Here is a 24747-nt window from a genome sequence, read left to right as displayed (position 1 = left end):
CAAGACTATCAAGGTGGAACTCCAAAACCTGAAATGGAGGTAATTCATTTTCAAGCTCTATTTTTCCATGTGTGCGTGGACATGTTTATATATATTCCATAAAGCTAAAAAAACCAATGTTTTACCATCAGTTTTTTTTGGATAATCTTACTATCATTTCTTGTTTGTCCCAAAATACTTGTTTGAATTTACTTATAATTATCAAATCTAGTCCTGCAGGTTGACTCAATATCTAAATCATCATAAAAAAATCCTCATAAATTGGGCCAGGTTTTTTTATAAGAAAATATCATTTCAAAGTTGACCCATGACTTGATCAAAACTGGAATTCATTATTAAAATAATTTTAAAATAATTAAAATAATATCACTTTGATTGACTTGAGTCAATCCAGGTTAACATAGTCAACTTGTGAACCAAGTCATGTACCAGACTGAGTTTAAAGAATAAATCATTTGAGTTATTTATTTATTTTTAAAATAGAATTAATTTATTTTTTTCAATTCTATAAAGATAATTTTGAAGAATTTAGATAAAATATAGATGGTGAGACAAAATATGTATTAACTTCTTGCTTGTTTTTCTATAAACATCACCATAATTATATTCAATCTTTGGATTGAAATCAAATAAGAATCCAACTAAGAGTCCTCTTTATTGTTCTGAATGAAGAGGTCAGAGTTGGTGTTTATACCTTCACCGGGTATCGGCCATGTTACATCAACGGTGGAGTTGGCACGGCTACTTGTCAACCGAGACGACCGATTCGTAGTGACAATCATCTTGATGAAGCTACCCTTTGATGAGAAGTTCACAAGCTACTGCAAATCACTCACTGAGTCAACTATTTCTAACAATATCAAGTTCCTTGACCTCCCTCTTCTTGAACAAGCTTTAGATATGAAGGCAAAAGACGTTTTAGCTTTCTACATGGAAACGTACAAACCTTTAGTCAAAGAAGCTCTGGCTCAGCTCATTGAGTCGTCCACCTCAAGCCCTGATAAGCCGCCTCGGCTCATCGGTCTCCTGGTTGATATGTTCTGTGTAACAATGGTAGATGTGGGCAATGATTTTGGACTGCGCAGCTATGTGTTCTTCACTTCAGGTGTAGGTTATTTGAGTCTCTTGTTTTCTATGCAAACCATGAAAGATGAGCAAAATGTGGACTCAACCCAGTTCAAAGACTCCGATACTGAGTTGGTGATTTCAAGTTTTGCTAAACCAATTCCTGCTAGGGTTTTGCCTTCTATGTTTCTTAACAAAGATGTTGTTCCTGGCTTCTTAAATTTTGCAAGAAAGTATAAGCAAACGAAAGGTATTGTGGTCAACACTTTCTTGGAGCTGGAATCCCATGTAATGAGCTCATTTTTTGATGGCTTGACCCTTCCGATATACCCAGTGGGGCCTATTTTGAAGCTCCAACGTGCTGAAGGTGACAAAGGGTTAGATAGGGCTCGTGAGAAAGAGGAGATCAAGAAGTGGCTTGATGATCAACCTCAATCATCCGTGGTGTTCTTGTGTTTTGGAAGCATGGGAAGCTTTGACGAGGATCAGTTGAAAGAGATTTCAAAGGCATTAGAACATAGTGGCCATCGATTTTTATGGTCCCTACGTCGAGCTCCACCAAAGGGTACGATTGTATTCCCTAGTGGTTATGATAATCCAAAGGAAATATTGACGGATGGATTCTTGGATCGAACGTCTATGGTTGGAAAAATCATTGGATGGGCTCCACAAACAGACATCTTGGCCCATCCAGCAGTTGGAGGATTTGTATCGCATTGTGGATGGAATTCTATACTAGAAAGCCTATGGTTTGGTGTGCCAATTGCTGCCTGGCCAATAGATGGGGAGCAACAATTAAATGCCTTTCAAATGGTGGTTGAGTTAGGATTAGGTGTGGAAATTAAATTAGATTATAGGAAGGATTTTTTGAGTGATGATGAAGTTAAAATTGTGACTGCTGAGGAGATAGAAAGAGGTATAAACAGTTTGATGCAGAGTAATAGTGAAATAAAGAGAAAGGTGAAAGAGATGAGTGAAAAGAGCAAGAAAACCTTGATGGAATGTGGATCTTCACACACTTCATTTGGTCATTTTATTGACAATTTGATGAGCTAGTTCTTCTGCTGCAACATTATATTAGGTCCTCTTAGCAGAGGTTTTTTTTGTTCTTTTCCCTTTATTTTGGATAATAGTCCTCTGAAATTAAGTGTAATTTGAAGTTATGTTTGGTTAATATCTTGAAATAAAAAAAAATATATAAAAGATAGAAACATGTTTAGTTGAAGGATCAAAAATAAAAATATAAAAATAAATTTATTTCTATAATAGTTTTCAAATAAATTATATCATATAAAAAGAGAAGGATAGATGAACATATTGTCTCTTTCTCTTGTCTCTTTTTATCCTGGAAGAATAACTATTCGCTGCCTAGATAAATTAATTTCAATAATAATACCAATGGACGATGATATTTCCCTATTAATTACTCTCTAATAAATCCGTACCATATAATTGGTGTTTTGCAATTATCTTTTGCTGAAATTTTATTCATCTTTATTTCTATTGGCTTCTTGAAAAAAGGAGAGAAGCATGCCAGACATCTGGATCAGTTATCTCAATACATATCGTGTGAATAATCTCCCTGATCAGCTTGCATAATAGGGATCTATACTCGGCGACAAATTAAATCAGAACCTCTGATATATTGGTCTGATGTAATATTTTAACCTGTTTTTTGTATAGATTTAGGTTAAAAACAATCAACTTCAAGGACTTCTGATATGTTCATAGAAAATGTCAAAAGATGATGCAGCACTACTACTGTTAGTCTAGAGGAGAAGGTATGAGGACAGGGATATTGTATTCATTCACACGTTTCTCGAAATCTTTTGATCTGTTTGTCTACCAGCAGCATCCTGTGATCTGCTGTGTCTGTATTTGATCAAGAAGTGACAACAAAATTGCTGATGTTGTTATTGCAGCCCAAGGAAGCTTCAGATTTTGACCTGGCCAGGTAAATCTAACAAAGCAGTCCAATATGTCTGCTAAACATAGATTTGGATGTTTGTTCTGTTTCTTTCAAATGGACGTACACATATGATGCCTAAATTTTCTACCACTGAACAATTACCGATGAGAGCAAGATCCTAGTCTAAAAAACCATTGTTATAAAACATGATCTGACCTTGCTGATCAATTCAGTGATCTGCCGAATAGAATTCTAGCCCAGGTCATGTTTTATATCGATCCAAGTTTTGAGAGTTCACTGTGTAAAACCTGATCAATCTTATCAAAATCATTATTAGGCAGACTAGTCTTGATAATAACACATACAGGTGGCTCATACAAGAGTCTTTATTTTTCATTTTTTTGAGCTTCGGATTAGACTAATTTTGGAGAGATTTAAGTCATAGTGATTATTTTAGATAAAATCAACATTCTATTATACTAAAGGGTGGTCTTCTCCCATTTATATCATTATATCACGCATGCAGTTTGAGGCCACCGAAGAGCAAAAAATGTAGACTTCTCAAGAAAATAAAAGGTCACAGCGAAATAAAAAAAAAAGTGTATTGTCATCACATACAGACTTCATACAACTCTTTTGATTATCAAAATTGGCCAATTTTGTAATCCAAGACAATGAAACGAATGAAAGAGATGACATTTACAACACCAAGAAAGTGGTAGGCAAAGGGACTTTCTGTACCTTCATCAAGCCAAAGCTAAGTCAATCATATCAGTACAAGATTTTAAAGAAAAAACACGAGAAAAAGAGGAGAAAAAGGACTCCAGATAGCTAAAGCTTCAAGCCCATTTGGCAAGGAGAGACATACAACAAACTCCTAGAAGAAGAGAAACATTAACCCCAAATTGAAGTGCTCCATTACTTTGCACTTTTGGATGCATAAAATCAGCTGCCAGAAGATCCACAAGTGCCATGTAGATTAGGATACCAGCTGATGCAGCATTGAAAATTCCTTCAACAATAAGAGCATTAGGACTGCTCTCATTATAGACATTTGATATGCCTATGTCAATTGCAATGCCAACTGGGGTTGTTAGAGAGAAGAAGAGTGCCATTATCACAATAGTTTTGGTCTTGAATTTCGCCTAGAAACATAAATACAAGTGTATCAATTGACACATATTTAGAGAAAATATTCAATTTTAGACTATATAAAAAAATAGGTAGCATATATTGTTAGAAACAAAGCTATGCCTTTACCTGAGTAATGCATCCACCAATTCCCATACCCTCAAACAATTGATGAAAGCTTAGAGCAGCCACTAGAGGTCTTATTGTCTGGGGACTTGCAGAAGCTCCTAACGAAATTCCTGTAATCACAGAGTGCACCACAATTCTCAACTCCAAAACTTACAGAACTTTAGTATATCTTTAAATAAAGAAAACAAAACAATAACAGTTCCAAGTGCATTCATGTCATCTCCTCTAAAAGTTTTTAGGTTCGAGCCTCTCCTTTGTAATTAACAAAAGAGAAACAATTATCTGTGTAATAACCCGATGGAGAATAAGCTGAGATGGACTAGAACCAGAACTATCCCCTGAACCATGAGAATAGCCATGAGTTGCATGAGCATGAACATGAATATGACCCTCATGAGCCTCTACCTCTGCCCTCTCCTCATCCCCACTCTCCTCTAGATGAGCCTTGTTGGGGTGCAACCTAGATAAATAAGAAGTTGCAAGACAATCCACCATTAAAGTCCCAATTTCCGACACCATCGCCACAAACCCCGTGAAGGGAAAATGACCCCAAGGATTTTCAGCAATTGCTTCTATCCTTGCTGCTGGTGCAATTGGAGTTTATCTTCCAGTTTTTGGATAAACTATCCCTGCACTAAGCCCTGAAAATAATGTTTTCTTCATCATCAAAGCTTTTGCGGCCACAAAAGCTTTGATGACGAAGAAAAGATAGTTTTTACAAGAACTGGAAGACAAACTCCAATTGCACGGCAGCAAGGATAGGAGCAATTGTTGTGGCTTCGTATTTCAACACCCCCGATTTATTGCTTTCTTCTTCTCCCCCATCACATGTGCATAGGGAGGCAAAGGAATGTTAAATAAAAGTGGTTAAAATTCAGCATGATAATTGGATGAAGAGAAAAAATGTTAGCAAACTCAAGGAAAAGCTGGGAATGAAGATGAAGGCTGGTTATGTTGATACATATATAGCGGGTTTATGAGCTTTGATTTATGAAACTAGATTAAATTATGTCACTACAAAAGTAATTTGCTCTATCTTTTTTCTTCTTCTTTTTAAAAAATTTATGAAGAGAAAAGCCGTGTTTCATTTCCTTGCACTTTATGTGTGTTTCACCAGCTCCCTATTTGGTGAAACACATGGGAAGTTCGTTCTTTTAACAATATTATCACACAGAATCTGCCTCAAGAACTCCTCTTTATATAACAACACAGCCTGCCTACATCTTCAATCCCTTTTCCTTCACTTTGCTAATAAATCATATTTAACCTTCAAATTGGATCAAGAGAAGATTTGTTAGCAAAGGGAAGGAAAAGGGAGTGAAGGAGATGTAGGAAGGCAATATTGATTTAATGCACAAAGTAGATCGTGGTTTCAACAAGTGAAAAGAGTAGGAAGGCTTTAATGAAAGGTGGATCCTCGTACACAGAGATCGTATGATTCAAGATATGCTAGACAGCATGCCATGAATAAAATGTACTTGCTTTTCACATTATCTAATAGGCAACATGCCATTCTCAATTTGTTGATCTTATGTAGAGCGAACAGGCCTCTTTAAAGTATTAAATATCAAATTAATACTCTTTTTTTTTTTTTTTTTTTTTTGTAAAGAGCTAGATTTTTTTTTTTTTGAAAAAAGACAATATATTAAAAAGATTAACGAGAAGGTAGCTAAAAGAAAAAGATAAGGAAAAGGAAAAACAAATAAGAAAATAGAATAAGACAAAAACATAAAGCATATAGAAAAATAAAAAGTTAAACAGATACAGATCAGAAAAAGGGCATATGTGTCACACTTAAAGCATTTATTTGGTGTTGTTAGACCAATCTATAATACCTCCATGCCCCATAAGTAAATCATTTTCAGTAATTATGAAGAACTTATTTACAGATTTGAGCCAATTTAAGAGACAATATAGCATTAAGGGGAAGTTGTCTTCGAAAGTTACGGTTTCATCATTGAAGATAACCTTGTTTCTCATAAGTCAAATACTTTAGCTAACACAACAAGAAAGTATAGACCAAACCTTACACTGAAATTTTCTAAACACTAGATTGGACTACTAATGTAATAGAACATCCACACGGCAGGGAAGACAACCACTAACACCCCACAAATCCAAGAATTTCATTCTTAATTTCCACATTGGCCTACAATGAAATGAAAGAGAAGATGATTTGAAGTCTCAATCTTATTTTCATAAAAAATACAAACGGCTTGATTAATTAGAATTATATTATAGCAAAATAAGAATTTCTTAGTACATAATTTATTCTAAGAGCTAGCTAAAAAAAAAATTGAACTTTAGGAGGGACTTTTTTTAGGCAGACCGAAGCTTCATGAGAACTAAAATTTCTTATATAAAGTTGTTGTCTTTAGCCGAAAGTGGTATAGAGATGAGAGAAGATACATAGATAACATGTACAGTTTAGAAGAGAAACAATTATCTCCACCAGGATAACTTCCACTTCCATTCCCTTTACTCTTAATTTCCTATATCTGCAATTGTGGCATTTTGTAAATAGCTAAATTAAATCACAAAAACAAACACTACATGAATTTATCGATGAGCATAGATCGTCACCAATGAGCAAGCCCACAAGACTAAAGAAAATAGACATTTTATTAGATAATGTGATTTTGATGTGTTAATATAAAAGAAAAAATTCATTTTTTAATTGAAAAACTCTCTTTGCAACGCGTTATCACACGCTAAATCGGAAGCTCTGATCTATTGATCTAATGTAATATTTTGACCTATTTTTTAGTATAGATTTAGGTTAAAAACAATCGACTCAAGTACTTCTGATATGTTCATAGAAAATGTCAAACAATGATGCAGCACTACTGTTAGACTAGAGAAGGTATGAGGACAGGGATACTGTATTCATTCACACGTTTCTCGAAATCTTATGATCTGTTTGTCTACCAGCAGCATCCTGCGATCTGCTGTGTCTGTATTGATCAAGTGACAATGAAACTGCTCATGTTGTTGTTGCAGCCAAAGGAAGCTTCAAATTTTGATTTTTCGTAGTTATTTCTTCTGTCCTAATACTGACTAAACACAACATAAAAATACTTTTCTGAATTAAGAGTTGCGTATCTAGAGAATTATATATTTAATCTGCAGCTGAAAGATGCATGTTAGAGTCACTCATCATTATAAAAAGAAGGGAAAAAATATAATTGCTGGAATAATTTTGGAAAGATTTTAGATAAAATAAACATTATATTCTACAAGGGTGCTCTTCTCCCATTTAGATCAATATAAAAAGAAATCGCTGGTTAGTCATTGTTTTGTAAATGGTTTGACATGCAGTTTGAGGTCACCGAAGAGCAAGAATTGTAGACTTTTTCATGAAAAGAAATATTCACAATGAAATAAAAAGGTGTATTGTCATCACATACAGACTTCATACAACTCTTTTGATTATCAAAATTGTGCCAATTGTTTCATCCAAGACAATGAAACGAATGAAAGAGATGACATTTACAACACCAAGAAATTGGAAGGCAAAATGACTTTCTCTATCTTCATCAACCAAAAGTAAAGTCAATCATATCATTACAAGATTTTCAAGAAAAAACAAGAGAAAAAGGACTCTAGATAGCTAAAGCTTCAAGCCCATTTGGCAACGAGAGACATACAACCAGCTCCTAGAAGAAGAGAAACATTAACCCCAAATTGAAGTGCTCCATTACTTTGCACTTTTGGATGCATAAAATCAGCTGCCAGAAGATCCACGAGTGCCATGTAGATTAGGATACCAGCTGATGCAGCATTGAAAATTCCTTCAACAATAAGAGCATTAGGACTGCTCTCATTATAGACATTTGATATGCCTATGCCAATTGCAATGCCAACTGGGGTTGTTAGAGAGAAGAAGAGTGCCATTATCACAATAGTTTTGGTCTTGAATTTCGCCTAGAAACATAAATACAAGTGTATCAATTGACACATATTTAGAGAAAATATTCAATTTTAGACTATATAAAAAAAAATAGGTAGCATATATTGTTAGAAACAAGGCTACGCCTTTACCTGAGTAATGCATCCACCAAGTCCCATACCCTCAAAAAATTGGTGAAAGCTTAGGGCAGCCACTAGAGGTCTTATTGTCTTGGGACTTCCAGAAGCTCCTAAAGAAACTCCTATAATCACAGAGTGCACCACAATTCCCAACTCCAAAACCTAAGAAAAACACAAACATAAATTAAGTATCCTACAGTGTAGTAAATCTTTAAATTAAGAAAAAAAAATAGCAATGACAAGTGCATGCATGTCCTCTCCTCTAAAAGTTGTTAGGTTTGAGCCTCTCCTTTGTAACAAAAGCGGGAAACAATTACCTGTGTAATAACCCGATGGCGAATAAGCTGAGATGGACCAGAACCAGAACTATCCACTAAGCCATGAGAATGGCCATGAGTAGCATGAGTATGAACATGACCCTCATGAGCCTCTACTGCTGCCTTCTCCTCATCCCTACTCTCCTCTGGTTGAGCCTTGCTGAGGTGCAACCTAGTATAATAAGAACTTGCAAGACAATCCACCATTAAAGTCCCGATTGCCGACACCATTGCCACAAACCCCGTGAAGGGAAATTTACCCCAAGGATTTTCACCAAGGCATGGCGATGTCAAGCTATCAAAAGCATCAGGAAGCACATGAATAAAGCCTGTCGACAATATAACACCGGCTGCAAAAGCTTTGATGATGAAGAAAATATTCCTTTCAGGGCTTAAAACGGGGATAGTTTTTCCAAGAATTGGAAGACAAACTCCAACTGCACCCGCAAAAAGGATAGAAGCAATTGCTACGGCTTTGTATTTCAAGGCCTCAGATTTATTTTTGCCATCTCCTCCTCCTGCATCACATGTGCATTCTGCTAAAGCAAGAGTAGGGAGTAGTAGAAGCAAGCAAATGAAGGTTAAATAAAATTTGATAAAATTCTGCATGGTGATGGGATCAAGAGAAAATTTGTTAGCAAAGTGAAGGAAAAGGGATCGAAGATGTAGGCAGGCAGATTCTGTGTGAAAATATTGCTATTGTACTTTGATTTATACAGAGAAATGTGATCCCCTCTTACTCTTTATAAATTGATGTACACTATTCATATGGCATCATGAATTTTCGATTTTTTTTTTAAAATTAGGACAAGTATTTACATGGAGGGAGGTAAATTACCAAAAGGGTATTCAGATATATTTTGTTTGGTGTGGTAGGGTGAGTGAATTGATGAGAATTGCAGGGTTAAACAGGTAATTGTCTTGCTCTAATGATCATATAATTAAGAACTATGACAGGTAGCTACGTTACTGACTAATTCTGTGAACTAATAGTGATGGTGTTAAACAGTGAAGAAATAATGAGGACATCCAACGCTCTATTTGTCAAAAAAAGCATCCAATTAAGGATTAAATAAGGAAATATGGTAATATAATGCTGTACATGACACCATTTCTCAATTATATCCTTATATTAAAAACTCAATTATTTTCCCTTAAATTACTTTCTATATATATTTTCGTAATTAACAATTAAAAAAATGTAAGAAATTAATGTTTGTTGTTGACTTTGTATTTTTCGAAAGAGATGTTTATGAATGGACAAGTCTATGTGTTGGAAGAATGTCGACATTTTAAGTAATAAGAAATTAGATCCAAAGGATTTCCATTTATTAAAATTGAGGTCTCTCTTACAGTTACCATAGTCAACTCACAATTATGAGGACATTGTGTGCCTCTGCCGACTTACTTTACTGTACTAGTTTACTTCACTCCGCTCAGCAGTTTACAACTGTCCACGTAGGTTTCCTTGTCGGATTGATTAAATATTTGTGGAGATTTTCATGATCTTTTTTCGCATGCTTTGAATATTATATTGGAATCTAGTCTCGAGTTTTTTACTTTTTTCATTAAAAAAACAATGCTTCATTAAAAAAACATAATGAAATAATATTGTTTTATGTTTTAGAGTTGAGCAGGCTAACTAACACATGATCATGACCTTAGATTGGATTAGATATTTAGATCTGATAAATATGGTTTTTTTAATCAAATTCGGGCCAGTCTAGCTCAAAGCCGGGTCAAATCCCGGATTAGATCTGTTCTATATATATATATATATATATATATCGAATCCAGGCCAATCTAGCTGAAGGATCCGAGAACTCGAAGGCTATATGATCATGACCCTCTACTTTCTCTTCTTTGGTACACCTGAATTACCTTCGATGTTTAAGGAATTTTATAACCATAGTTCTTTTTAAACCACTATTGGGTTATTGTTTTTAAGGAATCAAGAATCATTTGGTTATATGCAGTAAAACATCATACTTGTTAATGTTGGTTCAGACATATTAGCCAGATTTCATACTTAATGTTGAACAACATTAGGAATAGTTTTGGTGTCAAACATGGACTGTAATTATCTTGTCCAAATCCACAACCACCCTCCTCACGACAAGGTAGGCCTAGTTAGATTAGGGAAGCCTAACACTACAACCTTTTCATGTACAGCAGTATTTGGTTCGGAGTGAATGATGATCTCTTGCTTTCAACAAACTAAAGACGAAGACTAGAAAGTTTCAACTGAAACCAAGCTCCCTTGATAGAAAAGTAATAAAATTACAAAAACAAGACTCAAATCCAGACTCCCTATAGCAAAACCAAGCAACAAACCTTACTTGCCACGACCATTATACAAGCACCTTACAAAAGCACCCAAAACAAGTAATCATCAAGGCACGTTTCTGATTGGAACTCTTACCAGTAAAGCATGAATAAGGCAATCTACTTCTTACTTTTCGCATCTTTGTCATATGTCTCGGTATAATATTCTTCATCGTCATCGTCATCATAATCATCATCATCATAATAATACTCTTCATCATCGTCTTCACTGTTTGCCTTACCATTTTCCAGCAGCCCATTTGACAGCTGCCCTCTCAATCGCTCTTGAATTCGATCCCTGATGGCTGTGCCCTGAAAGACATCCAATTCAATGGTAAAAGATCAAACTTCTAGTCCAACTCACCAATTTACTTGATACCCAACAGATAGACAATCAAACTTACCATTTTATGGCAACCTTCTTCAAACATCTCAAGGAATCCAGCAACCCAACGATCAGCATTTTCCACCCATTCATTACGATGCATTGCAACAATTTGAAACTGTAAAAGGAAACAGAAACAACCATGAAACATGTACAAAGCATGGAAAGGGAGCAAACTGAATATTTCATAAATATAATAAGCACAGAAATTCTAGAAGCAGCAAAAACAAAACAGCAAGCAAGTGAAGTTAGTTTTCATCAGAATGGCATAAAACAAAACCCACAATATAAGAAACATTTGGCTTCGCTTTGTTTGTCCATTCTATGCTACAATAAAGTAAAAGGGCTGTCTTTGACAAACTTCCAAATACCTAGAACTAGCACCTGACACCTGATACACTGCATTCTTAACACTGAATTTTACACTATCTAAGGGTCTAGTCGGTGGAACCGGTGAACCACGCGAGCTGGCAACCAATATGTCCTTTTGACGATGCGAGTCATAGAGAACCTTAAAACTTGTAGGCATTACTCCTTCTCCAAGAGTAAAGTTATCAATCCTTTTCTCCGGTTGGAGAGTTTTTAACAGATAATTCTTCACAAGCTCAGGATATGGTGATTTGAGCAGATTTTCTTTTAAAGAACTAAAAAAACCTTTTCATGTTACGAAATTGGATATTTCTTTGTTTTCTGATGTGAAAAAAGCTTTTCATCCGTCCCGACCAGTCCTTCTCTCTTTTAAGATTGGAGAGGGCTACTATTGAAAAATCTACCTGTGCCAGCAAACAAAGAAAAAAGACTTTAAATAAAATAAAAAAAGGGTAGGTGTCCATGCCACCAACCAACTTAATTGCCTTTCTGTTTATTTTCCGAATCCGAGTGGAGAACTGAGACACTGATATCAGAAAAGTCGATATTCTAATGTGCAGGTCGAGTCCGTATCACCGCGGAGCAACAGCCGCGTCCGGATCTGATCTATCTACTCGGCAATTCATCCGGTGACTTCACGGTCTATGCGGGAGGGAGTTAAGGCTTCGCCGTTTGAGAACACCCTGCTGAGGCGCAAGTCAAATCCGAATAAGCGGCTTTATCTCTTGATCTACGATATTGGACTATCGGGAGTTTGACACAGCCTTTAGAGGGGCATGACAGCAGATAGGGACTACCCGCATGGATGAGTTATCACATTATTCACCCGCCATGAAAAATAAGCCAGCAGTTTACCGGATAAATTGATAAGTCGGGCATTCCCGGCCCACGGCTCTGTGACAGGGAGGGGCCTCGCTTCAGTCGCTCGCAATATTACCCAACTTAAAACACTTTTGCACGCACAGAGTCTTTGACAGTTCAAAAATTAAAAAAAGATGCATTGCTTTGCCTAAATAGAAACATTGCCATAGCAAATGGAGGACAACACTAACTTTTCACAATTTATGCTGGACTGTATTAGTCATGTGAAGAAAGGATATATATCTGAAATTTCTATATGGAGTTGATGTTGTTCCTTAGTTCAATACATCAAACGAAACGAAATGTGCTAGATAGTGAGCACTAACATTACTAAAACTGGTAATTTGGGGGGTATATTTCAAGGGTATAACTGCAGAATCAAGTCACAATAACTTACAGTACATGCTCCACCTAATTAAGAGAATATATTTAAGTTTTCAGGAGGAAAAAAATGAATGACTGGAAGAAATGATATGTTTCCAGAATAAGTGAAGAATCATTTAACATACTAAATGTTAACCATAAAATTTAAATGATACTTGTAAGCAAAACAGAAAAAAGTTGGTGAAACACAACAATGTTTAGGCATAGGATGTAAGCAAAACAGAAAAGAAGAAGATGGTAAAACACAACAATGTTTCTGCATAAGATGCAAATAAAACAGAAAAAAGGAAGTTGGTGAAACACATCAATGTTCAGGCATATGATAGAACAGACCTTTTCTCCAACTTTTTCTTGATGTTCCTTCACTTTCTCTTGTAGTTTCTTCAACCTCATGTTCACCCTCAGTCGCTTTTCCTATTTATCATTGCACAAAACCAGCAAAAGATAAGGAAGTAATGCATAAAGAAGTCCACACAAAAACAAATTTCGGTGCAGTATCATCCAATCAATTCCAGAAACAATATAAGAACATGCCTTTACGTAGCTAACACCAAGCTCTTTTCTCGAATATCCTCGATCCAAATTACGTAAGACATACTGGTTATAGTCTTTGACAATCCTCATTATAATGTCCGACGTAGAAATGCCATCAGTTCTTCTTGTTTCTTTGAACCTTCCAACTTTTTTTACCTGAAATGAAAGCTCACTTACCATAATTATATACTACCACAAGGATAAATGGAAACACAAGCAATATGTTGCTCAAACTTACAAATTCATAGACATCCTTTCCTGCTCCACTGGCATCAGCATAGCTACAGATAAAGTGCAAGGCCAAATGTAAGAGATTGCTGATGTATTTACAACTTGACTCACTCAAATGAACATTACCTGACAGATTCCATTGGTATTAAATTTAGAATTAAAATAAATAGAAATAATTCTGTAACACTTAGCGTTTCTTTGTGTAACTATAAACTATTGCTGAGTACTTACATCCGAACAAATTAGATACTAAACTTGAGATATGAGAAAGATATTTTCTTCACTATCCTAAAACTACTTAATTCTGATGCATATCATTACAATTAAGCACCAAGATATGCCTTTGAATTGGATTTCTTACGGTAGAGAATCATGAGCGACGTAGTCAATATTGTGCTTGTCAAGAAATTCTTGATCAATCACCCAAGGCGCACCAGGAATGACTTCATCCACCCACCTGAAAAAAAACAAGGTTTTGTGCTATCAATAACACCAAAATTGCTAATCCCAAGCCATTATATATCCTATCGAAGCAAATACCTTCAAAAAGTTACGTCCTACACAAGAAAACTCTGATGCTGGAAAAGAGAAGCTATTCATAAGTTTGAAAATAAACAAAAATCATACTTGCAATGGCGAAGAGATTCATAACGCTCTTCCTCTGTCATGACAGTTTTTCCCTTGTATTTGTGTGTGATTTCATCATTGCAACATCCGACAAGCAAGTAGGTGTTCGGAAACCTAAATTCACAAAGCAATCAATTAAAAAGCTGAGCCAAAATCCTTTTTCAAGCAAAATTATCAACTAAAAGGGAAAATATAATCATATACTGCAAATAACATCAAATATTTTAGAAGTAAATAACATGGACCAATCAAAACCACCTTAATGAACTCAACATCTAAACGCAAGTATGACAATTTCAACAATCTAACAATACGAATTAACATTCAAAAGCAAAAGGAAAAATGGTACTTAAGTAAACTTCATCCATAGTTGAACAGATTAATCAGTCTAGATTAATATACAGAATAAACAGCTCTAAAAAATCACAAAAACACTTCAATTACGAGAGAAAAAAAATTAAAAAAGAGAAAAAACAGCAGAAAAATACCTATCAGTGGCGAAACAAGTTTCAAAAACATGATTTACAGCACAGAAAAACCAGTAAAAACAATCGAAACCCAGAAAAGCAAATCTCATAAAAGTTCCAAAAATTCACAAAATTCAGCATCCAATCAAATTCCCACAAAACAAGAAAACCCCAGAAAACGAAACAGATCAAAACACAAAACACAAAACAAACAAAAAAAGACAAAAACTTTAGCACAAAAAACACATACAATTAAAGAAAACGTACGCTTTTTTAGCTTGTTCAAGGGAGCGAGCGTGGCCAAAGTGGAAGAGATCATAGATCCCATCAGCATAAACACGAACAGGACGATCAGACGGTGGTGGTGTTGAAGGATCAGGATTCGAATGACAAGATACTTCGCAGCTATTTCCATTCACCATCTTCTCTTTCTGTTGTGTCTCCGCCATTCGAATTGGAATGGAATTTACAATGTACTCTGTTCTTCTTTTTGTTTCTCTTTTTTTTTTTTTTTGAAGAATCCTGTTTTTTCCTACTCTTTCAAGGAACATACGCTTTTATTCGTCCTTCCTTTCCTTTTATAGGCCACAAGAAAAAATAATTAATAGTAAGAAATAATTGTACTAATTAATTTAATATATTGGTGATTTTGTAGTAATTGTGTTAGATTTAAATATTTAGTAACAAAATTAGATTTTCAGATTTTAAAAAAAATTAATTATATTATCAACTGTCTTAAATGATGAACAGGACATGTGAAAAGTCATGTTGATTGATAAAATTCAACTGTTCTTGGAAAGCTCACGTTATGCTGACAAATTTTGAAATTAATGGCCATCAATGTTATTATTTGATTTAGAGCAAGTTAATGTAAAAATCCTATGATTTAGAGCTAGTTAAATTAATTTTGATATTGATAAGATTAATCTATTATTTGATTAATATTATAATTAAATTTATATCCGACCAGAATAGTATTAAAAAATAAACTTGAAACCTTATTCAAACTACTATAATTTGATATTGGATTAACTTAAATATAATAAACTCAATTTAAATTTGACTAAGGCCACGTTTGTTTGCAGGAAAGTAGTTTCCTTTTGGAAAGTGAATTTCGGAGAAAGTGAATTCCGGAAAAGTGAATTCCGGGAAAGTATTTTCCGATGTTTGGTAGTGTAATGGAAAATAAGTTGGAAAACACTTTCCAGTGTTTGGTTATGTTATGGAAAATGAGCTGGAAAATAACTTATTAATGTTTTATTTTTTCAAGTTTATTAAAATAATAAGGAACAAATCATACAAATTAAAAAGTTGAATGAGAATGAAATTGAAAAAAAATATAATTTCATAAATTATCTTAAATAAAATAAATAATAATCAAAATAATAGAGATCAAATCTAAAAAATTAAAAAAAATAAAAGGTGAAGAAATTAAAATAATAATAATTAACATTTCATAAATTATTTCAAATAAAATAAGTAAAAATCAAAAGAATGAGGACCAAATTTGATAGATAAAAAATTTCAATAAAAAAATGATAAGGAAAAGCAAATAGCAATTATAAAAATAAGGACCAAAATTAATATAAAAATTAAATTTTAAGAGATGAAATTGAAAAATAAATATTCAAAACAAATTATATATAGCAATCAAAAGTTTGAGGATCAAATTTGATATAATCAGCAAATAATGACATTTCTAAATTTTTCACAACTTCCGGAAAGTGTTTTCCGCCCAAATTTTTCAGGAAAACACTTTCCTGAAAACTAAGCCAAATTTTCCTTTGACTGGAAAGTGTTTTCCGTTGACCAACTTTTCCAATGGCAAACAAACACAAGAAAGTTTGGAAAGTGGTTTCCCGGAAACCACTTTCCGGAAAACAAACACAGCCAAAAAGGAAAACACTTTCCTAGAAATCAAACCAAATTTTTTTTTTACTGGAAAGTGTTTTCCGTTGACCGAAAAGTGTTTCCGTTGACCAGAAAGTGTTTTTCGTTGACCGGAAAGTGTTTTCCGTTGACCAACTTTCCTAATGGCAAACAAACACAGGAAAGTTTGGAAAGTGGTTTCCCAGAAAATGAATTCCGGGAAACAAACATGGCCTAAGTAAATATTAAAAAATTCAAAACTAGGGGTGTTATTTATTTGTACATAGGGAATTTTTATGTACTTAGACACCGTTTGGGAACGCGGTGCGCGTTCCCAAAAAATTCAAAAAAAATATTTTTTTTTTGCTAAAATTTAATATGTTTTGGATCGTTTTGATGTGCTGATGTCAAAAATGATTTTTAAAAAATAAAAAAAATCATTGGCATGCATTTCGGCACGAAAAGTTATTTGAAAAACAACCGCAACCACACTGCCAAACATACCCGTCCATCTGCAATGTTTTTTTTTTTTTAGATTAATGTGGTTATCCGGGTCAGCTTACGCGTACCTCGACTAATCTCACGAGTCTTAAAATTAACGACCATGTATGTTTCTAGTAGCAATCATATTAGCAACCACATGACTCGAACTTGATACCACAAGTAGAGCAAACTCCTTAGTCTCAAGTTCTTATCACTGGACCACCAACTAGATAGTTCATCTACAATGTTCATTTACATAAAGGTAGGATTCATCATGATAATTATTTGAGTTTTAGATTTTTGTGAATAAAAAAAACACTAAATTCGATTATTTTTTTATTTTCTATGGTGAAAGGTTATTTCTTTCCGTTTTTCATTTGATTTCAATCTTGAAAGAAAACCGAAACCCACACACGCATCAACTCTCAAGTATTCCAATTTTAGATAATTGAAAAAAATATAAAGAAGATAATACTACAACAATCTTATCGACATTTTTGTACCAAGAGAAAAACAAGATAATCTTTGTCAAGCAATAATTATTATTTTTTGAGAAATAAAATTATTTTGTCTATATAATGATTGGTGTAATTAAATTGCTATTTGTATTTAAGATTCAACGATCTCATTTCTTTTATCCTAAATGAAAACAAAAACTCTAGAAAATAGTATTTAGTTATTATCTTGAAATAAAAAAGAAAGAAATAAAAACCAAAAAAATAAAACAAAAAATAACATGATTTTTTAAAAAATACAGAAATAATAACCTTTATGTAGTATAATCAGCTTAATATAATGTCTTAGTTCTTTCAATAGAGAAAAAAATGTAGAAATTCACATTTTCAACATTTCACCCTTTATGGGTATTTTTCCAATAAAAACAAATTAGAGCATTTGTACGTAGTGTGAAGGCAAGTAAAATACGCAAGTTGCATGTGCTAATTAATTTGTTTATAATGGAAAATTGAATCAGGAATAGGGAATAAATGCATCGGATAGAGGATAAATTAGAAATTTAATTAACCAATCAAATTAGATCTAAAAATTTTTATATTCAAGTTAATTTTGTAGTTTTTTATTTTAGATTTTTTTAATTTTCTTAAGACTCCTTTTTAATTTATTTATGGAGCTGTAATTATCTCTTAGAAAAAAATATTACTTGAAAAGAAAATAACCATTACTAAAATTTCGAATTAAAATTCTATTATTATTTTTCTTGTATTATTTCCTTCTATAAAATATTACATGAACCCTAAATTTCAAGATATATTACTCCATTAATAAAAAATCAAGATGTCAATTTTATAATGATCATAAACAAATATCGAACTTGAAACTTGATAAAAGTTATAAGATCTCACATCGAATTACCTCTTGTCGTTAATATCTATGGATTTATGGTAATAAAACACAATAAGAAATAAATAAACACGCAGTATTAAAAAAAAAAATAGAATTAACGGCATCCTGACAAAAAGAAAAAAAAAAGAAAAGTATTGTCCAAAAGCACGCCAAAATTGAAAACCTTATAGTTGAAGCATCCAAAATAACAATTTGGACACTTCCTACAAAAATAATTAATTTTAATATTTTTTTAAAAATAAACTATTCATTAATATGAACTGACATTTTCTTAATTTTTAATGAATACTTTGTCCAAAAGCTAGCAAAGTGCATGAATTAATATGCCCAAATGATTAAACATCACAATTAATTCAATAGAATTAATAAAACACAATAATAAATAAATAAACAGGCAGAATTAAAAAATAATAATAGAACGGCATCCTTGGCAATGAATTTAAGCTTTTAACTAAATTTATTTGCCCTTTTCACTCTCTTTTCTTCTTTGTGCTCAGCTCCTCCTTCGCCATCTCAACTGCGTCTCCATTCTCTTGCTCGCCGCCAGCTCCATTTGCTGTGCATTTAGATTATTTTTTCTTTGATAAAAAAGAGAGAGTATATTTCCATATAAAATATAGTCCGTAAATTCAAAAATTCAAAAATATTAGTTGATTACCAAATTAACAAAAAGTAGTTAGTAGAAGGTTGATACCTTTGCCATATTCTTCTTGTGCCTCCGCCAGTGTTCTCATCCTTGGAAGTTCTACCGTGTGCAGTTACTGCTCCATTTGTGCCTTTGGCTCCTAGAGCCACTGGATTATTTGCCATAAAAATCAGCTGGCAATTCTGTAGAAATCCTTGTTGAAGTTTAATATCAACTAGGATTTAGGTTAATAAAATTTAAAGTTTGCAGGAGTTTTAATATTAGATAAAGGAGGAATATTCAACATGTGATAATTTCTTGTCAGATTAATCACATATTTTGTTCTTTTTACTCCTGATATTTTCTCAAGGTGACTTTTCTACTCTTTATTTTATTTATCTAAAACTTTTATTTTGGATTTTTTTTTTTTTTGTTTTTTTGCAGTCCCTCTGTTATGATTCTATCACATGTTAACAATATAGAATTTTACGTGCGTTCAACTCAGTATATTGCAAGACCACCCCTTTTATCTTTCTTTGACTTTGAGCATGGTGATTAATCTCTCATAATTATATATTAGGGAGTGTAATTTCTCAACTCATCAGTTTCATAGCATGCATATGCATGCTTAAGAATCTTATGCTAGTGAAATCAAGAATGAAATAGCATGATCAGTCCTGCTTCAGATGGAAATTAGGTCACCTCATACGGTGACCTTGCATTGCCAAAGATGAAATCAATAGAACCTTGGATATAACAATCCTTAAAGTAATGGCGACCTTCTATATATCATCGTGTATAGGGTCCCTGTCTTGTGCTCCGAAGAATCCACAGCCCAAGAAAACAGCTTGGTCTCCAGATATTCTAATTGCCACTGCTTGCGCTCCAATATCATCAGGGCTTGGAATTATTGGTGCAACATTGTAGCTTGAAAAAGGAAAACGTTACTACTTCTTCTCATGACACAATGTGATTTTTAATGTTGCTGAGCCATGTCGTACCATGAAGCTTATGTTCTTAGCAACGAATTAGTTGTTAGAAAAAAAACTTGAACAGAACCGCTATAAAATGTTCCATAATTGGAAGATTTTGCAGTGTCATTCCATACAATTGCAGTTGGTCCTTGAAATGTAATGTTCTGTTTGTATTTGGGAATAGCGACTTTCTCACTAAAACAAGCCAACACAATCAAAGTTCAGAAACTTCAAGGAAAGTATTTAGAAAAAATAATAGTTGTGATTGTATTTTCTCATGAATTCTCTTAATTTTAAGGTGTGCAAAACACCCTGTCCCTGTGCATTCTTGGGACAATTTCCAAGCTACCAAAACTTGATGCGGATGAGGCTTGGATTACATATATATACTACATTTCGCAAAGCACAAAAATGCACTGCAGGGTAATGGAAAATGAATATCATTCATGTATCACCATTGTAACATTGCTCTTGACTGGAGCATGTTTGGCGTAATCTCCTCTTGCTGAACAATTTCAATTTTAGACTATTTAAAAAAATAGGTAGGTAGCATATATTGTTAGGAACAAAGCTATGCCTTTTCTAGGATCTGCCTCAAAAACTCCTCTATATATAACAACACAGCCTGCCTACATCTTCAATCCCTTTTCCTTCACTGTGCTAATAAATTATATTTAACCTTCAAATTGGATCGAGAAAAGATTTGTTAGCGAAGGGAATTAGGAGAAGGGAGTGGAGGAGATGTAGGAAGACAACATTGATTTAATGCCCAAAGTAGATCTTAATTGGTTTCAACAAGTCATGAAAAGATCTGTAGGAAGGCTTTAATGAAGGGTACTGGATCCTCGTACACAGAGATCGTATGATTCAAGATATGCTAGACAGCACGCCATGAATAAAATGTACTTGCTTTTCACATTATCTAATAGGCAACATTCCATTCTCAATTTGTTGATCTTGTGTAGAGCGAACATGCCTCTTTAAATCATTAAATATCAATTTAACATTTTTTTTTATTTTAATTAAATCACAAAAACAAACACTCCATGAATTCATGGATGATCGAGCATAGATCGTCACCAATGAGCAAGCCCACAAGACTAAAGAAAGCCTTTTTTTAATTGAAAAACTCTTTTGTAAAACAAGTTGCAACGCAATCATATCAGTACAAGATTTTCAAGACAATGAAAATCACATACAACTCTTTCGATTATGAAAATTGGCCAAATTTTTAATCCAAGACAATGAAAAGAATGAAAGAGAGATGACATTTACAACACCAAGAAATTGGTGGGCAAAGGGACTTTCTCTATCTTCATCGAGCCAAAGCTAAGTCAATCATATCAGTACAAGATTTTAAAGGGAAAAAAACAAGAGAAAAGCAGGAGAAAAGGGACTCTAGATAGCTAAAGCTTCAAGCCCATTTGGCAACGAGAGACATACAACCAGCTCCTAGAAGAAGAGAAACATTAACCCCAAATTGAAGTGCTCCATTACTTTGCACTTTTGGATGCATAAAATCAGCTGCCAGAAGATCCACAAGTGCCATGTAGATTAGGATACCAGCTGATGCAGCATTGAAAATTCCTTCGACAATAAGAGCATTAGGACTGCTCTCATTATAGACATTTGTTATGCCTATGCCAGTTGCAATGCCAACTGGGGTTGTTAGAGAGAAGAAGAGTGTCATTATCACAATAGATTTGGTCTTGAATTTCGCCTAGAAACATAAAAACAAGTGTATCGATTGACACTTATTTAGAGAAAATATTCAATTTTAGACTATATAAAAAAGGTAGCATATATAGTTAGAAACAAGGCTATGCCTTTACCTGAGTAATGCATCCACCGAGTCCCATACCCTCAAAAAATTGGTGAAAGCTTAGGGCAGCCACTAGAGGTCTTATTGTCTTGGGACTTTCAGAAGCTCCTAAAGAAACTCCTATAATCACAGAGTGCACCACAATTCCCAACTCCAAAACCTAAGAAAAACACAAACATGAATTAAGTATCCTACAGTGTAGTAAATCTTTAAATTAAGAAGAAAAAAAATAACAATGACAAGTGCATGCATGTCCTCTCCTCTAAAAGTTGTTAGGTTTGAGCCTCTCCTTTGTAACGAAAGAGAAAAACAATTACCTGTGTAATAACGCGATGGCGAATAAGCTGAGATGGACCAGAACCTGAACTATCCACTATGCCATGAGAATGGCCATGAGTTGCATGAGTATGAACATGACCCTCATGAGCCTCTACTGCTGCCTTCTCCTTATCCCCACTCTCCTCTGATTGAGCCTTGATGAGGTGAAACCTAGTAAAATAAGAAGTTGCAAGACAATCCACCATTAAAGTCCCAATCGCCGACACCATTGCCACGAACCCCGTGAAGGGAAAGTTACCCCAAGGATTTTCACCAAGGCATGGCGATGTCAAGCTATCAAAAGCATCAGGAAGCACGTGAATAAAGCCTGTCGACAATATAACACCGGCTGCAAAAGCTTTGATGATGAAGAAAATATTCTTTTCAGGGCTAAGAGCAGGGATAGACGTTTTTCCAAGAATTGGAAGACAAACTCCAACTGCACCAGCAAAAAGGATAGAAGCAATTGCTACGGCTTTGTATTTCAAGGCCTCAGATTTATTTCTGTCTCCTCCTCCTCCTCCTGCATCACATGTGCATTCTCCTAAAGCAAAGAGCAGGGAGTAGTAGAAGCAAGCAAATGAAGGTTAAATAAAATGTGATAAAATTCTGCATGGTGATGGGATCAAGAGAAGAATTGTTAGCAAAGTGAAGGAAAAGGGATCGAAGATGTAGGCAGGCAGTTCTTGAGGCAGATTCTGTGTGAAAATATTGCTATTGTACTTTGATTCATACAGAGTAATGTGATTCCCTCTCTTACTCTTTATAAATTGCTGTACACTATTCGGATGGAATCATGAATTTTCGATTTTGTTTTTTAAATTAGGACAATTATTTACATAGAGGGAGGTGAATTACCAAGGGGGTATGAAAATATATCTTGTTTGTTATGGTAGGGTGAGTGAATTGATGAGAAATGCAGGGTTAAACAGGTAATTGTCTTGTCCTAATGATCACGTAATGAAATGTTTTAATTCACTACAGTCGGCAGCTTACATATCTGCGCACGATTAAATATTTAAAATATAAGAGATTTCCATGATCTTTTATCGCATGCATTCGCAAGCAAGCAAGCTGATTATTCCCATTGATATCATTATATTGGAATCTAGTCTTGAGTTTTTTTCTTTTTTAACTAGGATGGATGTTGACTTTATTAAGTGATTTTTATTTTTTATTTTTTTTTATCTAGGATGGATGTTGACCTTATTAATTAAGTGATTCAGTCGTCCGACTCGCGCCCGAGTAATTAAACCTTATCATATCTAATTTCAATATAGTGAGGCGATATTATATCTCTGTTCGTTGTTTTATATATATATATATATATATATAGAGGAGTAGCAGTCCTCTCTCCATTACTCTCTCATCACCAAGAAAATAAAGAAAGAAAAGAAAAGAAACTAAGCAGTCAAGTGGGAGAAAAAGAAAAATCATAATCCAGCAAATATAACGTGCGTGCTAGGCTCGTGATTTGTTTCTTAATTCGAAGTCGAAACTCATTTGAAATTTATTTTTTAATTAAGGCCTTCGAGAGTCTAACGCCAAGTGGATATATAATCGAACATTTGGTAAATAAAAACAAATTATGTGGAAATAATTTTATTGAAGTGTCTTCCACATGGGCCAGCTGTAAGATGGCATAAAATAGGAATTGTTTTGGAACGTATTGGAATTCTACCACGTGCTGTTACTGCTCCGAAGAAACCTTGGATAGAACAATCCTTAAAGTAACGGACCTTGCATTGCCAAAGATAAAATCAATAGAACCTTGGATACAACAATCCTTAAACTGATGGCGACCCTCTATATATCATCATGTAGGGTCCCTGTCATGTGCTCCGAAGAATCTCAATCTTTGGTCAGTTGTGTTTATTTTTTTAATAATTATATATTTGAATCTCATTAAAATTATTAAAAATTTACATGATTATTAATTTTAAAATCTATAAAATTAATCGAGATCAACCTATCCAGCCACCAACATTAATAAAAATAAAAATAAAAATCCACGCCCAAGAAAACAGCTTGGTCTCCAGATATTCTAAGTGCCTCTGCCTGGGCTCCAATATCACCAGGGCTTGTTGGGAATAACGACTTTGTCACTAATATAAACAAGCCAGCACAATCAAGGTTGGGTGAGTTGGTTCGCAAGTGTCACCTTACTATCGAATTTATATACTAAAATAAATTATCTAGAAGAAAACTTAACTATTTAGTAGTAAATGCCAGAGTGGATCGATCCAAATTATGGTCCTTGTTTGGCTATAATTCGCAACAAAATCAATAGCTGATTGAATTCTTGTGAAATTACAACATCCGTTTCGATCAACGCAAATGGTTGTGGTAATAAAATATAGTTATACCTTTATAAATTAAAAGTACCATAAATAACATCAAAATGTATTAATTTATCGAGATATTATTTAAACTTCAAATTTAAATCCAACACAACTATTATTAAATCAAGGGTATTGATTTACCTAATATTGATTTATCTAATATTTACTTTGATTTTTTATACATATAAA

The 24747-nt window shown here is 33.9% G+C and overlaps 3 protein-coding genes and 1 pseudogene across 3 annotated transcripts; 1 reads left to right on the top strand and 3 right to left on the bottom strand.

Moving 5' to 3' along the window:
- Positions 1 to 548: 548 nt before the first annotated feature.
- Positions 549 to 2221, top strand: LOC7458482 (anthocyanidin 3-O-glucosyltransferase 2). The gene has a single exon (XM_024603655.2). It carries the CDS (start codon positions 667 to 669, stop codon positions 2119 to 2121), a length of 1455 nt encoding a protein of 484 aa, XP_024459423.2. The 5' UTR covers positions 549 to 666; the 3' UTR covers positions 2122 to 2221.
- Positions 2222 to 3540: 1319 nt separating this feature from the next.
- Positions 3541 to 5069, bottom strand: LOC7458481 (zinc transporter 8-like; annotated as a pseudogene).
- A 2515-nt stretch (positions 5070 to 7584) lies between these two features.
- Positions 7585 to 22941, bottom strand: LOC7458480 (zinc transporter 8). The gene is made up of 4 exons (XM_002307824.4): positions 22803 to 22941; positions 8581 to 9160; positions 8276 to 8425; positions 7585 to 8158 (listed from the first exon to the last, which is right to left on the bottom strand). The coding sequence occupies exons 1-4, from the start codon at positions 22829 to 22831 to the stop codon at positions 7853 to 7855; spliced, it is 1065 nt and encodes a 354-aa protein (XP_002307860.4). The 5' UTR covers positions 22832 to 22941; the 3' UTR covers positions 7585 to 7852.
- On the bottom strand, positions 10819 to 15305 carry LOC7458479 (choline-phosphate cytidylyltransferase 1). The gene is made up of 8 exons (XM_002307823.4): positions 15031 to 15305; positions 14297 to 14410; positions 14031 to 14126; positions 13677 to 13719; positions 13439 to 13594; positions 13238 to 13318; positions 11310 to 11408; positions 10819 to 11217 (listed from the first exon to the last, which is right to left on the bottom strand). Exons 1-8 carry the CDS (start codon positions 15210 to 15212, stop codon positions 11026 to 11028), a joined length of 963 nt encoding a protein of 320 aa, XP_002307859.4. The 5' UTR covers positions 15213 to 15305; the 3' UTR covers positions 10819 to 11025.
- Positions 22942 to 24747: the final 1806 nt, after the last annotated feature.

Source organism: Populus trichocarpa, chromosome 6 (assembly GCF_000002775.5).
Source record: "Populus trichocarpa isolate Nisqually-1 chromosome 6, P.trichocarpa_v4.1, whole genome shotgun sequence".
Lineage (NCBI taxonomy): Eukaryota > Viridiplantae > Streptophyta > Magnoliopsida > Malpighiales > Salicaceae > Populus > Populus trichocarpa.
This window is presented reverse-complemented; position numbering and strand designations above follow the sequence as displayed.